This window comes from Salvelinus alpinus, chromosome 4, assembly GCF_045679555.1.
Source record: "Salvelinus alpinus chromosome 4, SLU_Salpinus.1, whole genome shotgun sequence".
NCBI lineage: Eukaryota > Metazoa > Chordata > Actinopteri > Salmoniformes > Salmonidae > Salvelinus > Salvelinus alpinus.
In genome coordinates this window covers 42,009,810-42,033,367 of record NC_092089.1, presented here as the reverse complement: position 1 = coordinate 42,033,367, position 23,558 = coordinate 42,009,810, and the positions used below count along the sequence as shown (strand labels likewise).

Here is a 23,558-nt window from a genome sequence, read left to right as displayed (position 1 = left end):
TAGAGGGCAAGGTGGAGCTGTTACCATATTGATTTTACCTATACAGTTCATTTCGATTTATATGGAGAGCCTAGGGGTCGTAAGGATTAGGGATTGTTTTGTGGACAGGACCTAGCACTTTGACCAAGTCTAGAACGTGAACAGTGTGATGGAGAGGAGTGAGTCATTGATTATGGGCCTACAGTAAAGTAAGAAACAATGTGTTCTCACCTCCACCACTGAACCCAGGTCTCTCACATAGTCCCGCTCTGTCTCCACCAGCTCCAGTAACACATAGCTGTAGGGGAGAGAGGTGAAGTAAACAATGAGAGGATTGTTTAGCTAGACCACCACAGGACAGTTTTATCTGATGGCTCAAGGCATATTGTAGGCTTTGAGACCCTAGAAATAGAATGACTAGAAAAGGACCATCATTACGGCCTCATTGGCTTGAATGAGGGCGACCCTTCTAGTCATTCTATTTCTACATATGAGACATTGAGGAGTGAAACTGAACTCACTGGCGTCTTTTGAGGAAACCCGACTTGCGCTCATCCATCTCATCGATGGGGGAGGAGGAGGACAGGAGGGAGTTGTCGGAGGGGTTGAGGGAGGGGCTGCTGCTGTCCCCATGTTCCACAGAGAGAGAGCTGGGACGGTCCTCCAGGGACTGAGAGAGAGAGAGCGAGAGAGAGAGAGAGAGAGAGAGCGATTCATTGTGAACATGCAGTGAGTAAGCTGAGCTTCTCCATACAATCACTGTGCTAGCAGAGAGAGCAGTGGTGTTGCTGCTATGAGGGTGTGACAAAATATGGCAGCATTAAAGTGCTGTGCCAGGTCTTATGAAGAGAAGGAGTCAGTTGGTGTGGTGACTCAAATGGTTCACAGATGACTGGTGGGCCATGGCACCGTCACACGTCACATCCACCCTGGCACCAGACTGGCCTGAGCTGAGCTGGCAGTGTGTGTGTGTGTGAGTGTGCGTAACTGACAGCAGTGTGGTAGACTGATGGATGGCTGGGTCTTACCATCTTACTCTTGACCAGCTCCTCGATGGCACTGACCAGCTCAGCCGCACTGGGTGTCTCTGAACTACTGGGTCGGCCCGATAGACGAGAGGCCGCCTGGAAGGGAGGGAGAGAGACAGAGTCAGACAGAGACAGAGAGAGAGACAGACAGAGAGAGACAGAGAAAGGAGAGCGAGCGTGAGAGAGACAGAGAAAGTAGAGAGCGTGAGAGCGAGAGAGAAATTAGAGACCGCGAGAGAGAGAGTGTGAGAGAAAGAGCGAGAAAGTAGAGAGAGCGTGAGAGCGAGAAAGAGAGGTGTGTGGTTTAATGTTCAAATCAAATCAAATGTTATTTGTCACATGCGCCAAATACAACAGGTGTAGACCTTACAGTGAAATGCTTACTTACAAGCCCTTAACCAACAATACAGTTGTAAGAAAAATAAGTGTTAAGTAAAAAATGGATAAGTTAAAAAAAAAATATATATATACAGTTGAAGTCGGAAGTTTGCATACACCTTAGCCAAATACATTTAAACTCAGTTTTTCACAATTCCTGACATTTAATCAGAGTAAAAATTCCCTGTCTTAGGTCAGTTAGGATCACCACTTAATTGTAAGAATGTGAAATGTCAGAATAATAGTAGAGAGAATGATTTATTTCAGCTTTTATTTCTTTCATCACGTTCACAGTGGGTCAGAAGTTTACATACACTCAATTAGTATTTGGTAGCATTGCCTTAAATTGTTTAACTTGGGTCAAACATTTTGGGTAGCCTTCCACAAGCTTCCCACAATAAGTTGGGTGGATTTTGGCCCATTCCTCCTGACAGAGCTGGTGTAACTGAGTCAGGTTTGTATTCCTCATTGCTCGCACATGCTTTTTCAGTTCCGCTCACACATTTTCTATAGAATTGAGGTCAGGGCTTTGTGATGGCCACTCCAATACCTTGACTTTGTTGTCCTTATGTCACGTTCCTGACCTTGTTTTCCTTTTGTATTGTTGTGTTTAGTGGGTCAGGACGTGAGATGGGTGGGCAGTCTGTGTTTGTTCTATGTTAAGTGTCAGGTTTAATTGACCTTGTATGGCTCTCAATCAGAGGCAGGTGTTTTCGTTTTCCTCTGATTGAGAGACATACATAGGGAGGTTGTTTCACATTGTTTGTCGTGGGTGGTTGTCGCTGTGTCTGTGTTTATTGCACCACACGGTACTGTCTCGTCTCTCGTTCGTTCTTTCCTGTTCATGAGTGCATTGTTTTTTATGTTCACCAGTTCAGGTCTGTTTAACGTCGTTTGTTGTTTTGTAGTTTATGCAAGTATAAGTTTTTGTGTTCGTCTTCGTCATCAAATAAATCTATATGTATTCACAACCCGCTGCACCTTGGTTTAATCCCTGCTCCTCCTCTTCGGATGAAGAGGAGGAGGAGAGTCGTTACAGAACCACCCACCAAATTACCAGAACCAAGCAGCGGGGAAAAGGGAGAGCTCAACAGAGCAACCAGGACTTGTGGACTTGGGAGGACGAGTTGAACGGAGAAGGACCCTGGGCACAGGCTGGGGAGTATCGCCGCCCCAAAGCTGAGCTGGAGGAAGCGAAAGCTGAGCGGCGGCGATATGAGGAGGCAGCACGGCAGCGGGACAGGTACGAGAGGCAACCCCAGAATTTTTTTGGGGGGGGGGGCTAGAGAGGAGTGTGGCTAAGCCAGGTAGCAGACCTGAGCGCACTCCTCGTGCTTATTATAAGCAACGCGTCACTGGTCAGGCACCGTGTTATGCGGTTAAGCGCACGGTGTCGCCAGTGCGTGCCCATAGCCCGGTGCGCTATAGAGCAGCCCCCCGAAAGTGTCATGTGAGTGTGGGCATCCAGCCGGGGCGTATTGTGCCTGCTCAGCGCGTTTGGTCTCCGGTACGCAGTTTCGGTCCAGGGTATCCTGCGCCGGCTCTGCGTGCTGTGGTCTCCGGAGCGCTGGGAGGGTGCAGTGCGTCCTATGCCTACGCTCCGCTCGTACCGGGCAAATGTGGTAGTAGAGCCTAAGAGAGAAGTGCGCGTAGTAGGCACTAGATCTCCAGTGCTCATCCACAGCCCGGTTCAACCTGTGCCTGCACTCTGGAGGGTACGGGCTGGTGTAGTATTCCAGCCTGGGGGAGTGGTGCCAAGGCTGCGCACCAGAGCTCCAGTACTCCCCCACAGCCCGGTCCTTCAGGTGTCTCGTAACATCAAGCCTCCTGTAGGTCTCTCCAGCCTGGTGGGTCCTGTGGCAGCCCCACGCACCAGGCTGTCTCTCCGTCTCCTCCCTACAGGTGTGCCCATCTGCCCAGCGGCGCCTGAACTGCCCGTCTGCCCAGCGGCGCCTGAACTGCCCGTCTGCCCAGCGGCGCCTGAACTGCCCGTCTGCCCAGCGGCGCCTGAACTGCCCATCTGCCCAGCGGCGCCTGAACTGCCCGTCTGCCCAGCGGCGCCTGAACTGTCCGTCTGCCCAACGGCGCCTGAACTGCCCGTCTGTCATGAGCCTGCAAAGCTGCCCGTCTGTCATGAGCCTGCAAAGCCGCCCGTCTGCCATGAGCCTGCAAAGCCGCCCGTCTGCCAAGAGCCTACAGAGCCGTCCGCCAGACAGGAGCCGCTAGAGCCTTCCGCCAGACCGGATCAGCCAGAGCCTTCCGCCAGACCGGATCAGCCAGAGCCTTCCGCCAGACCGGATCAGCCAGAGCCTTCCGCCAGACCGGATCAGCCAGAGCCTTCCGCCAGACCGGATCAGCCAGAGCCTTCCGCCAGACCGGATCAGCCAGAGCCTTCCGCCAGACCGGATCAGCCAGAGCCTTCCGCCAGACCGGATCAGCCAGAGCCTTCCGCCAGACCGGATCAGCCAGAGCCTTCCGCCAGACCGGATCAGCCAGAGCCTTCCGCCAGCCAGGACCAGCCAGAGCTTTCCGCCAGCCAGGACCAGCCAGAGCCGTCCAGCCAGGACCAGCCAGAGCCGTCCAGCCAGGACCAGCCAGAGCCGTCCAGCCAGGACCAGCCAGAGCCGTCCAGCCAGGACCAGCCAGAGCCGTCCAGCCAGGACCAGCCAGAGCCGTCCAGCCAGGACCAGCCAGAGCCAGCTAGCCAGGATCCGCCAGAGCCAGCCAGCCAGGATCCGCCAGCCAGTCCGGTGTTGTCCCTCAGTCCGGAGCTGCCGTCCCTCAGTCCGGGGCTGCCCCTAAATCCAGCGGGACCCATGTCTAGGGTTCCCAGTCCAAGGTCGGTGGCGAGGGACGCCACCTTGAGGAGGCCACAGAAGCGGGGATTTATTATGGTGGGATGGGATCCACGTCCTGCGCCAGAGCCGCCGCCGCGGACAGATGCCCACCCAGACCCTCCCCTAGACTTTTTTTTATGGTGCGTCCGGAGTTCGCACCTTAAGGGGGGGGTTCTGTCACGTTCCTGACCTTGTTTTCCTTTTGTATTGTTGTGTTTAGTGGGTCAGGACGTGAGATGGGTGGGCAGTCTGTGTTTGTTCTATGTTAAGTGTCAGGTTTAATTGACCTTGTATGGCTCTCAATCAGAGGCAGGTGTTTTCGTTTTCCTCTGATTGAGAGACATACATAGGGAGGTTGTTTCACATTGTTTGTCGTGGGTGGTTGTCGCTGTGTCTGTGTTTATTGCACCACACGGTACTGTCTCGTCTCTCGTTCGTTCTTTCCTGTTCATGAGTGCATTGTTTTTTATGTTCACCAGTTCAGGTCTGTTTAACGTCGTTTGTTGTTTTGTAGTTTATGCAAGTATAAGTTTTTGTGTTCGTCTTCGTCAGCAAATAAATCTATATGTATTCACAACCCGCTGCACCTTGGTTTAATCCCTGCTCCTCCTCTTCGGATGAAGAGGAGGAGGAGAGTCGTTACACCTTAAGCCATTTTGCCACAAATTTGGAAGCATGCTTGGGGTCATTGTCCATTTGGAAGACCCATTTGCGACCAAGCTTTAACTTCCTGACTGATGTCTTGAGATGTTGCTTCAATTTATCCACATAATTTTCCTGCCTCATGATGCCATCTATTTTGTGAAGTGCACCAGTCCCTCCTGCAGCAAAGCACCCCTACAACATGATGCTGCCACCCCAGTGCCTCACGGTTGGGATGGTGTTCTTCGGCTTGCAAGCCTCCCCCTTTTTCCTCCAAACATAACGATGGTCATTATGGCCAAACAATTATATTTTTGTTTCATTAGACCAGAGGACATTTCTCCAAAAAGTATGATCTTTGTCCCCATGTGCAGTTGCAAAACGTAGTCTGGCTTTTTATGGCGGTTTTGGAGCAGCGGCTTCTTCCTTGCTGAGCTGCCTTTCAGGTTATGTCGATATAGGACTCGTTTTTACTGTGGATATAGATACTTTTGTACCTGTTTCCTCCAGAATCTAAACAAGGTCATTTGCTGTTGTTCTGGGATTGATTTGCACTTTTCGCACCAAAGTACGTTCATCCCTAGGAGACAGAACGCATCTCCTTCCTGAGCGGTATGACGGCTGCGTGGTCCCATGATGTTTATACTTGCGTACTATTGTTGTACAGATGAACATGGTACCTTCAGGCATTTGGAAATTGCTCCCAAGGATGAACCTGACTTGTGGAGGTCTACAAAAAATCTTGGCTGATTTCTTTTGATTTCCCATGATGTCAAGCAAAGAGGCACTGAGTTTGAAGGTAGGCCTTGAAATACAACCACAGGTACACCTCCAATTGACTCAAATTATGTCAATTAGCCTATCAGAAGCTTCTAAAGCCATGGCATAATTTTCTGGAATTTTCCAAGCTGTTTAAAGGCACAGTCAACTTAGTGTATGTAAACTTCTGACCCACTGGAATTGTGATACAGTGAATTATAAGTGAAATAATCTGTCTGTAAACAATTGTTGGAAAAATTACTTGTGTCATGCACAAAGTAGATGTCCTAACCGACTTTCCAAAACTATAGTTTGTTAACAAGAAATTTGTGGAGTGGTTGAAAAACAAGTTTTAATGACTCCAACCTAAGTGTATGTAAACTTCAACTGTATATAAAAAATATATATGTTTACACTACATTTGATTAATATTTTCTGGAAAGTATTTGTCACTGTATTAAAGATGTTTCTACATATTACAGCACATGATGACATCACCGCATCATACATTCATTTCTTAGAGAAGCTCACCATTGACGTGTTTTGACACCGCCCGACATTCCAAATGTCCCCAAAAGGAATGGGTATGGTCTCCCTAATCAGGGCCAAATAGGGGCCTAGTGGGGCCAGGCTAGCATGGAGGATACAGGGGACGAGGCGGGGGTTGGGGTTGGTTGGAGCAAGGTTCTGAGCACTGGCACCACAGTGGAGCACATGACTGAACAATGTATATGTGCTGTTAAATACTCCATTACAACAGGGGTAACCCGGGCAACAGGCCAGTCACAAGCACAGCTAGTCTGGCTAAACAATAGCAACAGGCTAAACAAGGCCAGGTTTTTAAAGGGGTAGTCAGTCAGTTCTAGTCAAACTTCACTAACTACAGCAAATGGAGTATTCGTCACATCCGCAACATTAGTCCTTGAAAAACATAGGGCAGCGAGGGTGAGGAGATAGCATGACTGAGGATGGATGGCTGGGAAGTAAAATAAAGTCAGGGCTGGTTGGTTGGTTGGTTGGGGGAGTGTGACTAGAGCGTAGGCAGTTACATGGAGAGGTACGGGAACTGAGACAAAACAGAGGCAGAACACAAATCAACATAAAGCTATGGTAAAGTTACAGCAAAGTTAAGAAAGAAGAGAAAACAGTGATATTAGTGTCAAAGAAACGCCCATCGCTCTAGTTACAATAACTGTTCTGTGATGATGAGTGAATGAAGCTAAACTGCATAGGTATAAGATATCTACCTTTTCAGACAACCTGGTCTAAAGTAAATACATTCATTGATTTACCAATGTCTCTTTTTAATTTCCAAAAGATTTGACAGGAAAGATGATTGTCCCCGCTTTGATATTCTGCAACTAAACCTCATGGAGGCCTGTTAAGTGTGTGTGAGTGTATGTGTCTCACCTTGTCGTCCTGAGAGTCAGCCTGCAGCAGGCTGTGTTGTTGGATGGCCATTGGGGGAGGCAGGGGTACAGCATCAGCCCCCTCCTCTCCCTCCTCCTCCCCACAGCTCTGCATCCCAGAGGAGGAGGACTTGGACAGAGTCCCACTGCTCAGCCCCTCGTTCCTCATCCTCTGTAGAGGGACAACGACAACAGAGCTTACAACTACATAGAACACAATCGGCTCAAAATAAAGGAGAGAAGGAAATTAGGGAGATATTTAATGTTGAACAGATCATGTAAAAGAGAAAGAAAGGAAGTGATATATGAGTGATAGGGGTGACCAATCGAACGGACCTCCTCGATGGTCTCGTCCTGTGGCGTGGCGGCGTTGTCGTCCGAGTCTTTCTGGGAGCCGACGGAGTCTGCGTTCTTGCTCCGTCCGTCGCGGTTCTTCTTGTGCTTGTGGGCCAGCTTCTTGACGTGCCCGTCGGCCTTGCCGCTGCTCAGGCGCCTCACTGGGCTGGTCAGCCACTTCCTCAGCGTGTTGCCCGGTCGCTTGGGCCCCGGGGAGCTGTGGAAGCCCAGGGTGTGGCTGGCGCCAGGCTGGATGGCATCGTTACTGGACACAGACAGGGTGTCTGCAGGGGGAGAGACATGGAGAGAGAGAGAAAGAGAAGGAGAGAGAGAGAGAGAGAGAGAGAGAGAGAGAGAGAGAGAGAGAGAGAGAGAGAGAGAGAGAGAGAGAGAGAGAGAGAGAGGTCAGTCACAGTGCACAGTATCTTGGGAATGGGTCTGAATTCAGCTATGAGGGTACCAATGAGATTAGATGCACTTTTGCAAGGTACTTCATTACCTAGGAGGCATAATTATTTATGTATCTATACTCAAACATTCCATTTTAGTACATGTTGGTTAGAATGGAGCATCGCATCCTAACATTGCGTGTCCACCCTCTGCATTGAAGCGTCTATCGATAGACGTTCCTCCTTTGAAAGTGAACTGGATGAACCTCTTTTTAAAAACCATGGAATACACAACATTATATAAAAGTTGCATAAGCAACTTGTGTGTATCTACTTTATGCCACCTCCCTCTTCTGTGGTTCTATCTCCCCTGAGAGGTGTGGGAGAGGACTTGGCTGAGGCTGTGGGTTTAAATGTGGTGCAGTGTGGGGTGCTTCTGCTGATGTAAACTGAGGGATGCTACTCAGGGTGGATAGATTGCCCAGGTCCCGGCTTCATAGAAATGTTGTATCCTTCAAAAACAGAACTTTTGATGAATAGACAAATACATTCTCCATGTGTTTCTTCTGTCTCTGTGTGGCCGGGTTCTTAGCCCACTGACAGCAGTAGAGTAAAGTGTCCAGTGAGGTGACCTCTGTGTTCTCAGCGGTTGGTTCTGTCTCTCAGTGAACTGAACTCTGTGTGACCAGATCCTCCTACTGATCTGGTCTAACCACAACAGCTTCTGACAGGGCATGATGACCATCCTGGAAGGGTCAGGGTTCCCCAACAGTGCACCCACTCGCTCAGTAAAAATAACATGTACCTACAGTATGCTGCCATGAGAAAAGACAACAGGCCTTTTTAAGAATCTTAGAACTTCTAACACTGAGAAACAAATCAATTCAAAACAACAACATATGAGCTGAGAAATCTCTAACAATCCTATACAAATCTGAGTGGGATAGAAGGTGATGGCTCTGAATTGACCCCATGATTATCATGTACTGATCGGGCCTTTGGCATGGACTGATCACACACGCATTATTAACAGGGTGCTGCTGCACTAGTGCATCGTGGTTCATAGTGGGTCTTAGCAAGGGGAGAGGAGTGTGTGACTTTTCTTTTTCATTTGTACAGTGAGACTCGGGCCAAAAGGAGGATACACCCATGGCCATGTCGAAAGGGTTTCTCTTAGCAGCCAAGAGCAATCTCAAGAGATGTTCTCAAGCTAGGCCATGGATGATTTCATTAAGTTTCTACAGCTGTTTTCCTAAAGCTACAGCACAGTAAATTACTTCCATACTGTTTCAAAATGTTGCGCAAACAAGTCAGGCTGAATGGTGCGCCAGATGAAAGACAGTGTATGAATAGAGTTAATAACCTTCCCTTCAGTTCCAGATGTATTTGATACTATGTTGGACTATGTTGTTTTAAGACGTGTTTGAATAGACAGTTTTAATTCATCATTCCAGATGGCACTATGTTTGCTACAATCGTTTTGATGTGCATGCAAGGGTGCCATTTTCACAAAATTATTCAAGGTGTCATTTGACTGCTTTATGATGTCACAATAGGTCTGCTGAGATGGTCTGGGGCTGCATTTCATTGGCTCAGGCATTGATACTCAGGCAGGGTTGGATTGTGACATCATGACAGTCTAATGATGTCAAATGGCACTCAAATGATGTCACAAGGGGACTGCTGAGGGTGATCTGAGGCTGCCACTGGCCCAGGCCTTCATTTGTTCCTCAGACACGGTTGCATCAGACTGACACATCTCGAGACCTACAAAGAGCCCAGGAGCAAATAAGCCCAGGAGCCTTTTGGGGCTACTTCATCCTCACGTTTAGCCTTACTTCTTCTCAAGATGGTGTGCATTGACATTGGCGTGCAGCACTGCAAACTCCCAACCTGGTCCAGAGTTGGCATGGATATGACACCAGACGAGTTGAGACATGTGGTGGACAGAAGGGAGGAGTACAAGACCTCCATCCTGGACTCCATAACCATGCCTGACGTGGACTGCACCATCCTGGCCCTCGGGGGGGTAATTCTGGTCATCTGCCTGGTTTGCCTGTGGCTCAGCAGGAGGAAGTGGACAAGGCAAGGCCAAGGGGAAGGAGGTCTGCTCCAGTGCCAGGCTAAAGGGGACAGCAACAAGGCTGTTCTGATGATGGAGCTTCAGGAGAAGGTTCTGCTGAGGATGGAGGGCATGGAGCAGCGCCTCGACGCCATGGAGAACTTCATCAGGTCAGTCTCAACTCTTAGCCTAAATGAAAGGGTGCTTGGAACCGAAAATAGATCACGTCAACTATAGATAAGGGCCAGAACTCACTTCCATATAAGATGAAATTGAAGGTTAAAATGTTCATCTCATAGCAACATGTATTAATAGACCACACTGATTGGTACGTTTTGTCTTGTGCCTTCCTTAGCTGCATGGGGAAGAGGAGGACCATGGAGAAGACAATGTACGGCAAGCAGGAGGCTGCTGGTGACAAGAGCAAAAGGGATGCCCTGCGCTTCTCTGACTGCTCTGACAACTCCAACTAATGTCTCAATACCTCAAGACCTGTTAATGGACACTGCATTTCTTTAAAAATACATTCAACTGATTTGAAAATAAAAGATTGAAAAATAAGTAACTCTTCCTCTCCTCTTTTCACTCTGTGGGGAATAGCATTGTATGTAGTTACAGTATATTCTGATAGACACTTCACATGTGGGTCTTTCGTGACAGTGAACATGTGTGTCACAGAGTGGGGTGGATGGGGGGGTTGAGGGGGATCACAGTCCTTAGTTAAAATGGCTTCAGGAGACCTATATATTGTAGTGTAATATCCTGCTGATATAAAGCATGTGTTCGCTCTACTCTCGGTCTAACCCAGCTGTGGGAGTCCGAGCCAGTGAGCCTGAGAAGATGAGGTGTTCACACAGCCCTGTACTTTTCTAAAATGGTGTTCTGTGTCTGCAGCGGAGAACCGAGGGCTTTCAAGAGACTTGTAAATAACTCATAGCAGCATACCATGAAAACCTGACTCCATTTATCAAATGTGTTGCAATATTACTGACATAAAGGAAGGTGCCATTACGGGCTGTTTCAGTCATGCTTCAGGGTCCTATCGACCAAGTGGAGCAGTAGAAGGCCAGCAGGACCATGTGTTACAGTAACACTGGATGTGTACATTTACATTTACATTTAAGTCATTTAGCAGACGCTCTTATCCAGAGCGACTTACAAATTGGTGCATTCACCTTATGATATCCAGTGGAACAACCACTTTACAATAGTGCATCTAACTCTTTTAAGGGGGGGGGGGTTAGAAGGATTACTTTATCCTATCCTAGGTATTCCTTAAAGAGGTGGGGTTTCAGGTGTTTCCGGAAGGTGGTGATTGACTCCGCTGACCTGGCGTCGTGAGGGAGTTTGTTCCACCATTGGGGTGCCAGAGCAGCGAACAGTTTTGACTGGGCTGAGCGGGAACTGTACTTCCTCAGAGGTAGGGAGGCGAGCAGGCCAGAGGTGGATGAACGCAGTGCCCTTGTTTGGGTGTAGGGCCTGATCAGAGCCTGAAGGTACGGAGGTGCCGTTCCCCTCACAGCTCCGTAGGCGAGCACCATGGTCTTGTAGCGGATGCGAGCTTCAACTGGAAGCCAGTGGAGAGAGCGGAGGAGCGGGGTGACGTGAGAGAACTTGGGAAAGTTGAACACCAGACGGGCTGCGGCGTTCTGGATGAGTTGTAGGGGTTTAATGGCACAGGCAGGGAGCCCAGCCAACAGCGAGTTGCAGTAATCCAGACGGGAGATGACAAGTGCCTGGATTAGGACCTGCGCCGCTTCCTGCGTGAGGCAGGGTCGTACTCTGCGAATGTTGTAGAGCATGAACCTACAGGAACGGGTCACCGCCTTGATGTTAGTTGAGAACGACAGGGTGTTGTCCAGGATCACGCCAAGGTTCTTAGCACTCTGGGAGGAGGACACAATGGAGTTGTCAACCGTGATGGCGAGATCATGGAACGGGCAGTCCTTCCCCGGGAGGAAGAGCAGCTCCGTCTTGCCGAGGTTCAGCTTGAGGTGGTGATCCGTCATCCACACTGATATGTCTGCCAGACATGCAGAGATGCGATTCACCACCTGGTTATCAGAGGGGGGAAAGGAGAAGATTAATTGTGTGTCGTCTGCATAGCAATGATAGGAGAGACCATGTGAGGATATGACAGAGCCAAGTGACTTGGTGTATAGCGAGAATAGGAGAGGGCCTAGAACAGAGCCCTGGGGGACACCAGTGGTGAGAGCACGTGGTGCGGAGACAGATTCTCGCCACGCCACCTGGTAGGAGCGACCTGTCAGGTAGGACGCAATCCAAGCGTGGGCCGTGTACAGCAAGCGTGTACAGCAGACTATGCCAGACCCACTAGGCAGACACCTCCAGGCCAGCCCAGCCGTACCCAGCCCCATCCTCCATTCTGAGAGGAGGAAGGAAACAGGCATCAGATCTCCACCTGAACAAACCTAGCCTTCTAGTACACCACAGAGACAGGGCTCAGTGTGTCCCTCCCCACAGGCCCACCTTCCCTCTACTTACCTGAGGGAAGTACACTCATGCCACATGCCACAGTGTATCAGTGTTATTACATTGAAGGAGACACAAATAACTTACTCCGTGTCCATATTGTCTCATCTAGCTGGCTAAAAGGGTACAGTTATAGTATATCTCTCACATTTACATCAAATGCTTTTGAACTCTTCCATTAAAAAGCCCTGCCAGTGGGTTAGTGGCAGGGGGGCAAACTCAGTCTGGTGCACAGTTCTACACATGAGTGTGTATCCACTCCACATATTGAGCAAACAGGACCGAGGCATGCAAGGGGCCTGACCCCTGGTGTAACAGCGCTATTTGAGAGTAGGTCTGAAGAGCTCTCACAGGCTGCGGGCAGCCCATCAATCACCTCAGAAAGTGGGCTACGGGGTATCATATACTGTATGAAGGAAAAATAACTAGCCTGGTTGACTGGGACACCAAAAGTATTTTCAGTGAAGAACACAACATAACTTCTCTTTTAATATTGTATTTGTACTCATGTATTTTTGTGTGGTTGAGACAAAGATGTCCAAGACCAATTTCCCCTCAGGGACAATAATGATTATCTGATCTTACAGTCCTGTCACAGCTACAAAGCAGTGTCACTAGCTAACTTTGAAGTGCTGCCCTGAGAGGTGCCTCTTGGGGCGAGATATATTATTGGTTTGAGAGAGCTGCGTGTCCTCGTAGACGTAGACAGTGATTTAACAGAAGGAGGGTCACCAGCCTTGACACATTTCTGTCCATTGTTTATTCAACAGGGTGTAAAATAACCCCAGACATCACAGACATGCCCCCCTGTGGGACACTGTCTCTGTGTCCCAAATGGCACCCTTTTCCCTATTTAGTGCACTTCTTTTGACCAGGTAGTGCACTATATAGGGGATAGAGTGCCTTTTGGGATGCATCCTGTCTCTGGGTACTGGGTAGGAAAATAAGCACTGCGGTGACCTCAGTCTGATCTCCCGCCAGTGGGTCTTCATCAGTCACCTCAGTCACTGAGCTCACTACTGCCACCTGTCCCAAACCCGGGTCTGCTGTGACTATGTGAGCCCGCTGAGCTAAAGCCTAGGGATTAGGAGACACAATAGGTTCTGGCATGACACATACAGTACGTTCAAACACATGTAAATATGGTATCCCTGTCTGCCTAGTACATTTCAGGTCACTATCAGCAGTAGAGTATGAGACAGAATGGGGGTGAGCAGTAGAGCTGGCATGGATTTTGGATGACGGTTATTGGCCAGACAAATGCCCGCAGTCACCGTAATAACCGTTCGAATAGCAAAAAGTAAATAATAATAGTATATATTATGAAATATTTTTGAACATGTTTTTTTTTCTCCTCTCCTCTGCTCCTGGCTGCATGTGCTGCCATATAAATAGAACAGGCGTGCCCAATCAAGTTAATGATGGCATAATGGCTGGACTGGCAGCAATTGAGAAAGTACATATAGAAGCAAAACAGGAAGAAAAGCAAGAAGTAAAAGCAGGAAGTGTACCATTAATATGTGCTGTGATTTGTTGATTCAACTCAACTTGTATTACAAAAAATGCATACCATTGCATGAGCCACATCATGAATGAATATTCTACATTACCATGGAAATTATTGCATCACAATTAGGGTTGTGGCGGTCACAAAATTTCGTCAGCTGCTGATTGTGTCAAGCAAATAACTGCTGGTGTCACGCCCTGACCTTAGAGATCCTTTTTATGTCTCTATTTGGTTTGGTCAGGGTGTGATTTGGGGTGGGTATTCTATGTTCTATTATTTGTATTTCTATGTTTTGGCCGGGTAGGGTTCTCAATCAGGGACAGCTGTCTATCGTTGTCTCTGATTGAGAACCATACTTAGGTAGCTGTTTTTCCCACCTGTCTTTGTGGGAAGTTGACTTTGTTTATGGCACATAGCCTTAAGCTTCACGGTTTGTTTTGTAGTGTTTATTGTTTTGTTCGGCGTCTTTTCTAATAAAAAGAACATGTACGCTCACCACGCTGCACCTTGGTCCAGTTCATTCAACGGCCGTGACAGCTGGTCCCACGGTAATTGACCGTTAATGAACCTAAACACATTTATAATTTCCTGGCTTCCACACATTGTCTACAAGCCACTGATGCTGACTTTTGGAACATCTACATTTAATAAATCCATGTAATATAGCCTACACCTTCACAAAAAATCTATTATTTATTTTAGACAGGTTTAAAGAAACATGATATGAAGAAAATGTAGTCTATTTCAGAGGAACAGAATAGCATACTCTGAGTTGTCCTTATGTTAGGTCCTGATCTGGATATGCCATATGGCTGTGGGCTACACTAGTTAATTTAGCAGACAAGATTTGCTTAGATTTCCGTGGCATTATTTTATAGTATGAAGAATACAATTGAACAAAGCTGAATAAAAGAAAGGATATTTTCTCCAAACGATTTGAGGGAGTGGGCACATGCAGCTATTCAGTGTTGAGCGGTTAACAAAAAAACAGGTACTCCTATATGTTTAATTTAGAGTTATTACGTAACTTTAGTTGTGGTATTTGAGTTTTAATACATTCTTAGGCTACATGACGCGACTCTAATGATGATTTGAAAAAAGTTGCATTGAAGGCATGGGCTCTGCTTTGTTTTTTGTGCAGGCTGTACACACTTCATCAGTCTCTCCTTCACAATTTGACAAGCACTTGATAATGACTCGAATTTCCCGGCAGCATCCCCTTTTTGTGGCCGTAATGCCCACTAAAAAAAGACATGCCTTTTGCGGCTCGTGGCCGTTGTGCTGAATATAATAATTGTAATTCCCTTCTCCCTGCGTGCTGTGTGCTCCAAAGCACCTCTCACTCACATTTCTCTCCTTCACCTCATCGAGTCCTTCTCACAACTGCGCGCATCCTTATCCAATTCCGAGGAGCATATTGAAGATATTGGAAGAACTGTCCACATTTACATTTCGTCAGCCAACAAGATGAGTAGGCCTAACGAACAACAAAAGCACTAGCCTATGTCAATCTACTATCCCCCATAGTACAAAAGTTGACCTATTCTATTTTTGGGGTGGCAGGTAGCCTAGTGGTTAGAGCGTTGGGCCAGTAACCGAAAGATTACTAGATCAAATCCCAGAGCTGACAAGGTAAAAATCTGTTGTTCTGCCCCTGAACAAGGCAGTTAACCCACTGTCCCCTGGTGGGCTGTCATTGTAAATAAGAATTTTTTCTTAACTAACTTGCCTAGTTAAAAAATAAATTTATATAATAATAATTCTGTGCGAGAAATAAATATTCCAAACATAGTCTGCGACAGTTGTGGGATGCGATAGATCCCAAATGAATACAACCACTAGCATAAAAAAAAAAACATTTTACTCAATGAGGCTGACGCTGTCGTTCTGCCCCTGAACAGATTAAAATGTTGATAAATTATTAGGCTGTTTATTTCTTCACATTATAAGCGCAGCAATGTGCACATGGAAGTAGGCTATACGCGCAAATGTTCCATTAGCGAAAAAACACCATTATCAAAAGTGACCACAAAATGTGATTATGCATGTAATGCTTATATTATAAAGGTGCATTTTTATGGTGAAAATTATCTTTCCCAAACTTGAAACTCATGCGCTGTGTATGTATGCCAGGTAGGCTCTACACCCATTGAAAAGCAGATTAATGTGATTAATTTTAAGAAGTTATTTGGCCACTTTTGTGATACAAACCTTACAAACCTTATCAAAACATGGGATAGACTACATAAAGTGTGGGACTATGATTTGAAAAAGTCGCAAAAAGAAGGTGTTGTTTCATGCCTTACCTAAATGCCTTACCTAAATGCACCTAAATGCACCTTTATAATATCATTCACAAGTGATAATATTTCATTCACAAGTGATACGCTAATATTGTCACCCATCAGACTATTCTTGATTTAATCTTGTCTTTACATATACTAAATAATATGTGTGAAATTTGTTTTGATTTAGGATGCACCATTATCATGCACCTCTCAAAAACGGGGTCAGGAAAAAGATATACATGTCATCTATGCAATTAAATAGCAAAGGAGCTTTTCCCGTGGTTCCTGTTGTTAAGAGAAGCATTGTGCTTAATATTAGGAAAGTTGAGAAATAAATATAGTAGGCCTAGCCTATAGAAAGCTGATGGGATTCTCCTCTTTTTAATAGAGGCCATCACTCTGTTTTCTCAGGCCTATAGAATTGTTGCGCAACATGAGCTTATGGGCTCTCATTAAGTGTTTGATTAGATTTTCGAATACATTTTCATTGAGTTCAGAGTGATTAGAGGGATAATAGAGTGCTGAGTACAAGTCAGTTAGCAAGTTTGGTAGGCTACCAATGACCATCAGCAGCATCAGAGTTTGGAGAAGCCTATTTACTGTGAATAAAAAGGTAACGTGGAATTTGACTGCCTTCATGACTTGTGATTGCCGGTGTGGCGGTAATATGGTCACCATAACAGCCCTAATCACAATACCAGGGAGCCATTGCGAGTGTACCCATGAATTTGCCAGGGTTCGCAGTTCCAAGCATGTTTTATTCATTCTATTTATACGTTAGCTATTTCTACGTTTGCTGCAAGGAGCAGCAAAGTTTCATTATGTTGTTAATTGTCCATGTTACCATAGAAACGGACTCAACCACAAGAATGCCCGGCAGTCCCATCTCTCTCCTGTGTTCGTTCCACAAAACCAAAAAACAAATTATTTAAAAAAAATTGTTAAGACCAATATTTTATTCTCACGACGGTCTCCATCCATAACCGTCGTTTACACGGTTATACGGTTATTGTGCCAGCCCTAGTGAGGAGACATGTGGCACAGTCCAAGCCAATCAGAGAGTGGTGGCTCACTGTCCTCTGTCACAATTGGATTAAGATGTCTGGCCCACTTCCTGGGAAACCTAACAAGGCTCATCAGACACAGGACAGGAGGGCACACAGGCTAAGCCAGCTGTGTGATGCAGTGGGTGATACTGTGTGTGTCTGTCTGTTCTCCTCATGTTTACAATAACAAGAATATCACCAGAGGGGTGGATCATCACAAAGCAAGGATCAATCAGCCGGCTAACATGAATACACATTCAGATGTAACTGTTGATCAGAAAGCTATGGGTTATTGATCATGTCAAGTTATTCATACATTTCTATTTCAAGTCAATCTTTCTCTATGAGCTATACGAACTATGGAGTTTTTAAAGATGATTCAGGAAAGTGAGCTGGCTAACTATTTGATCCTGGTGAATGGGCGAGGAGGAGGATAGGGTTTGGACATCACTGAGGTGGGTGGGATGCACCAGGAACAAACACAGTTACTACAGCTGTATAGACTGTTCGTTCCGTCAACAGGTAGTAACATGGCTGATTCAGACAGTCAATCAGTCAGCCAGCCAGCCTGCATGCCTTCCTGCCGGTCTGTTTCTCTGTCTGTCTGGTTGTCTGTGTCTGTCCCACATGTGACTCAGAAGCTCTTAATCTAGTCCAAAGCGTGCCAGCTTTAATACGGTATTTCAATCATTTTTATGCACCAATATAATCCACTCCATAACACCCATTCAATCAATATAATAGCCTACTGTCCTTATCCCCCAGGCTCTCACATACAATACAGGCATTATTGTTAATATGTACTCTACAGTAGGCTGTGAAAAAAATGTATGCTGCAAAATAATGTCAACAATAATTCAATATTTTACTTCATTATACCAATGATCACAACAATAACAATCCATTACAAAGTTGGAGCCTGTTCTACACTGTTAATGGACTGGAACACTTAAAGGACTGGTTCTATATAGGTCCTATACAGTATCGTTACATACCCAAATCCAGCAGCCAGAATTTGCAGTTTTCTGAGGGTCCCGCTTGAGAACTCATATGGTACAGAGGACTAACAGCAAAAATAGACTGTATTCCATTTGCCATGGCAACCTGCCCTGGTACTATTCAAGTTCTCACACTGTTTAAATCCAATTCTTCAAAATAATTTTATAAAACAGATAAAGTATCATGTAGTTTAAGAAAAAGCTACAGGAAGCAGCTGTATCCTCTAGCTCAGATCAGTCTGCTGTGTTTGTGGGATGGGATCTGCTCTCTCTTCTCTACTCTCCCAGAGAGTGGGCTGTTGTACTGTGAGTGCAAGCCTCCTCTGTCCCAAAGGAACATTTAGAATCAGACGGCACACTTTACCGTAAAACCCCTAGTAGAAGCTCCAGCCCTCAAACAGCATGGGCTCAGCTTCCACAAATCAAATCAAACTTTATTTGCCACATGCACCGAATACAACAAGTGGTGACTTTACCGTGAAATGCTTACTTACAAGCTCTTAACCAACAGTGCAGTACAAGAAGAAGAAAATATTTACCAAGTCGGCTAAGATAACAAGTAATAATAAAAAGTAACACAATAAGAATAACAATAACGAGGCTATATACAGGGGGCACCAGTACCGAGTCAGTGTGCAGGAGTACAGGCTAACTGAGGTAATCTGTACATGTAGGTGGGGGCGAAGTGACTATGCATAGGTAACAAACAAACAGTAAGTAGCAGCAGTGTACAGGGGGGGGTCAATGTAAATAGTCCGGTGGCGATTTTTATGAATTGTTCAGCAGTCTAATGGCTTGGGGGTAGAAGCTGTTGAGGAGCCTTTTGGTCCTAGACTTGGCACTCCGGTACCGCTTGCCGTGCGGTAGTGGAGAAAACAATCTATAGGGTGACTGGAGTCTCTGACAATTTTATGGGCTTTCCTCTGACACCGCCTATTATCTAGGCCCTGGATGGCAGGAAGGATGGCCGTTCGCACTACCTTCTGTAGCGCCTTACGGTCAGATGCCGAGTAGTTGCCACACCAGGCGGTGATGCAACCGGTCAGGATGATCTCGATGGTGCAGCTGTAGAACCTTTTGAGGATCTGGGGGCCCATGCCAAATCTTTTCACCTCCTGAGGGGGAAAAGGTTTTGTCGTGCCCTCTTTATGACTGTTTTGGTATGTTTGGACCAAGCAGTATGTATTGTAGAAATGTAGCATATATAGTCGCAGCTTTACTTTTCAGCACAGTTGCAATGTCCTTATTTAAGCTAAGCTCAATACACTTACATTAGTTTTATTGCTGACAAAAACAATGCACAAAGAGAACTTTCAGCAGTGTGACTGATTGTAGCTGCTAAGGTGCCTCTCACACATATTTATAGTCAGATCTCAATCTACCCTGCAGTGCATACAGGGCTGGAGGAGTAAAACAGACAGCCCACACAAAGCTCTCCCTGTTCAACTGTATGTTTTCTCATCAGGATCTCTGGGCACTAACCACAGAGCCTGTTTCCTGTAAGAACCAAAACACACGTGTGCAACGTGCACAACGCACACACGTGGAACACACACCCACACACACGTGCACCACACCAAAAAAGCTAAGGCCTCCCTGGTACCTTTGAGAAGGTAACCGTTTTAAGCTGAATCAGCAACTGAAGGGAGATGTTGCTATTGTCTCTTTAGCACATTTTAGAAATACGCTAAACGTATTGATGGTCCCTATTCCCCCTACTGTACACTTCGGTCCACACTGATCTAGCTGGGGATAGTCATAGTGGCATTTCCTAGTCCAGGGATCCTCATCTAGATTCAGCTGCGGGCCAATTTTTTCTTGAGCGGATGGTCTGGGGCCGGAACATAATAAAAAAAATATATATTTAGAATGCAAACTGCCCGCAAGAAACCTAAACAGATCAAGTATTTGACAAAAATATGAAACATAATTTCAAACCTTGATTACATTTGTCCTGCGTAGGGTGCCGTCTTTCAGATGGGATGTTAAAAAGGGTGTGCTGACCATCTTCACCCCGGTTTCATGGCTAAATTCCCAAACTGGCCACATTCCATCATGACCACCTAATCCCCCCCCTTTTCTGGTGTTTTTACAGTCTTTTATGTCCAACAATGAAAATTCAACAAAAAAATAAATATATACATATATACATGTATGTACATATATACATTTGGGGGACCAAATAAAACCACCCGCAGGCCACCAGTTGGGGAACCATGTCCTAGTTCATGGTCCTATAGTTGGAAAATACAAAAATAGCCAAAAAGCAGTAGCTTTGTCTAATTCAGTTTACAAACTTAATTGCAAAAACATCACAGGAGTCACATCAACAGCATTTTCTGAGAACTTGTGGGGTTTACACAAGCTACGACAGCTACTAATTCACCACAGGAAACCAGCCAGCAAGGGCTTTGTTCTAAGTCCAAGGGATGGGGAATGCAATGAGGAAAAACAACGAATGAGGGCAAACCTCCTGCTCACAGCCTGCACTCATTCCGGCCCAGCCATGCATCTGGGTGACAGCACCAGTCGGGAGTAGGACGAGGAGAGTTCCCAGATCTATCCCCAAACCCCTAACCCGTCCACTGCCCTGAGAAAAAAGCTTAGGCCTACATGCTCTGCTTCAAGGACAAAGCACCACAAAGACAAGGGGAGCACCAAGGACAGGTTCAGCCTACTAATTCTAAAATAACCCTGCTGAGGGGAGTCTTCAGTCTGTATAACAATTCACTGGCCATTACAGAAAATAGGAAAGCTCTGGCACTGCGCGGGTATAAGAACGGACCGTCTAAGAAGTTCTGATGCTCCTACAGGCCCTCAGAAAAAACATGGGGAAAAAGCACACATGAAACTTGAAGGTAGCACAATAATAAAGAACTGGATGGGAAATCCTAAAGTTTGTTATTAGTTAGAGAAAACCATCCAAGTGTGTAACATGCATCAAACACTACCTGGTTTAAGCCAAAATACAGGATTCCCCACTCCCTTATAATGATGAAGAGCCTAATGTTTAGGAAACCTATCAGCATACAATGTTATCCTTTATTTAACTAGGCAAGTCAGTTAAGAACAAATTCTTATTTACAATGAACAGTGGGTTAATTGCCTTGTTCAGGGACAGAACGACAGATGTTACCTTTGTCAGCTAGGGGATTCGATCCAGCCACCTTCGGGTTACTGGCCCAACGCTCTAACCACTAGGCTACCTGCCGCCCCAGGTAGCCTTGTGCCGCACCATGGAAACCACCAGTATATAGTACACAAACATCACCTCTATCTTATTACAGACAGGACAGGAGGAGGGCGGGCCGTCTGACAGGAACAAAGCTTTACTTTGTGACTCAGTCAAGACAGAACAGAAGCTCCAATTGCCACCCAGGTTTCTTTGATCTCATCCCCTGGGGTCTGGAATGGGGTCAGGTCATGGAGCTCAAGAACTACTTCTCCTTTGAAGAAAGATAAAGAAAAACCACTGTCTAGTCAAAAGGACAGGGTCATATTGAAGGCCACACGGTAGCAAAACGTTTTGTAACAGAAAACAAAAATGCATGTGTTTTATATTGGACAAGTTCAGGTAGTCTCTACCTGTTTCGGTCAGTTTTCATCCGTTTGGTGCCTGACGAATATGGACCATGAGAGACAGGCCACGTATGCAAAGTATGAATGAGTTAGTCATGTCTATATGAATTCCCACAGAATAATGGAGGTGGTAATCAATATGTTTTCCACAGCAGCACGTGAGTCATCAACACCTCCTCTACAGACCGTAAACCAGGGAGCACCTGGAATCCTTCACTGACTGCAAGTACACACTCGCCCAATAGAAACCCCCTGGGACCAAGGTACAGACGGTGCCTGTGTGTGTGTGTGTGTGTGTGTGTGTGTGTGTGTGTGTGTGTGTGTGTGTGTGTGTGTGTGTGTGTGTGTGTGTGTGTGTGTGTGTGTGTGTGTGTGTGTGTGTGTGTGTGTGTGTGTGTGTGTGTGTGTGTGTGTGTGTGTGTGTTTGTGTGTATTTGTGTGTACATGTGTGTGTTCCAGACCTAACGGTAGATTGATGCCAGACTATTTTTTTTATTTTTTTACTTTTGCAGATCATATCATTTGATCTCCAGCACCTGCTTAGAACCATATGATGTGTGCATGTAATCGTTTCCCGTACTGTATTCCAGGTGCCTCACAACAGCAAGGCTGACAGTGTGTCTATGTATCTGTGTCTGTGTATCTGTGTGTGTTCCAGCCTTCTCAGTCCCAACATCAAGGCCTACCTTTGTGGTGGTGGTTGAATAGTCCTTCCATCTCCATACTGGAGCGTGAGTGAGCGATGCAGAGCATGGCACAGGGTACTATGCCCTCCTGGGCAGGGGAGCGATCCGTGGTCCTCACCAGGCACCAGTCTGGCTTGTCATGGAGCCTCTCCAGCACCTCCACCGTCTGAGCCCTCCGTAGAGTCAGCTCAGAGCTGCTGCCATTACTAGCCACAAAGTCATGGATGACCACGGTCAGCTCACAGCCACCAGAGAGCTGGAGAGAGGGAGGGAGGGAGAGGTAGAGAGAGGGAGGGATGGAGAGAGAGAGAGGGAGGGATGGAGAGGTAGAGAGGGAGGGATGGAGAGGTAGAGAGGGAGGGATGGAGAGGGAGAGAGGGAGGGATGGAGAGGGAGAGAGAGGGAGGGATGGAGAGGGAGAGAGAGAGGGAGGGATGGAGAGGTAGAGGGAGGGAGGGATGGAGAGGTAGAGAGGGAGGGATGGAGAGGGTGAGAGAGAGGGAGGGATGGAGAGGGAGCGAGGGAGGGATGGAGAGGTAGAGAGAGGGAGGGATGGAGAGGTAGAGAGAGAGGGAGGGAGAGGGAGAGAGGGAGGGATGGAGATGGAGAGAGGGAGGGATGGAGAGGGAGAGAGAGAGGGAGGGAGAGAGAGAGGGAGGGATGGAGAGGGAGAGAGAGGGAGGGATGGAGAGGGAGAGAGAGAGGGAGCATGTCAGATTTACTATAAACATTACATGACATAAAGGAATAGTTTGAGGTTATGAAGAAACAGCCTGAATGTATTGATGTTTAGGAGCAGTATCATAATGAGGGTGTGAAATATAACTACATGTCATTAAATTGTGAGATTCTTAGGATGTACTAATCAGCAATAGCGAGTTGATTATTAGCATGTCAACAACTGAGTTCTTATATGGGTTTGCAGGTCCCCAAGTCCCCCTGAGAATTGCTGATTTGCCACTTGTCAGTCATTCTGTTTCCCCAGACCCAGTCTCAGTCACAAGGCTAGACTAAGAGCTTATTCTGATGGCCATCAGAGCAGACGCGCAGCACAGTGCAGGCTCCAAACCAACCACATACTGTAGCTACTGTAGCTCAACTGTACTGAGTTGTACTGTAAAAATGTCATTCTGGTGAGTCAC

General features: G+C 46.6%; 1 protein-coding gene across 5 annotated transcripts in view; it reads right to left on the bottom strand.

The window, feature by feature from the left end:
• Positions 1-23,558, bottom strand: part of LOC139573663 (triple functional domain protein-like) — a 149,929-nt gene that overhangs the window by 18,429 nt on the left and 107,942 nt on the right. For all 5 annotated transcript variants that reach the window (XM_071397389.1, XM_071397385.1, XM_071397387.1 and 2 more), the window contains 6 exons: positions 22,417-22,672; positions 7,369-7,652; positions 7,034-7,204; positions 1,008-1,103; positions 501-649; positions 211-277 (listed from right to left, as the gene is read on the bottom strand). In XM_071397389.1, the coding sequence (XP_071253490.1) occupies positions 211-277; positions 501-649; positions 1,008-1,103; positions 7,034-7,204; positions 7,369-7,652; positions 22,417-22,672 (1,023 nt within the window). The remainder of the gene's footprint in view (positions 1-210; positions 278-500; positions 650-1,007; positions 1,104-7,033; positions 7,205-7,368; positions 7,653-22,416; positions 22,673-23,558) is intronic.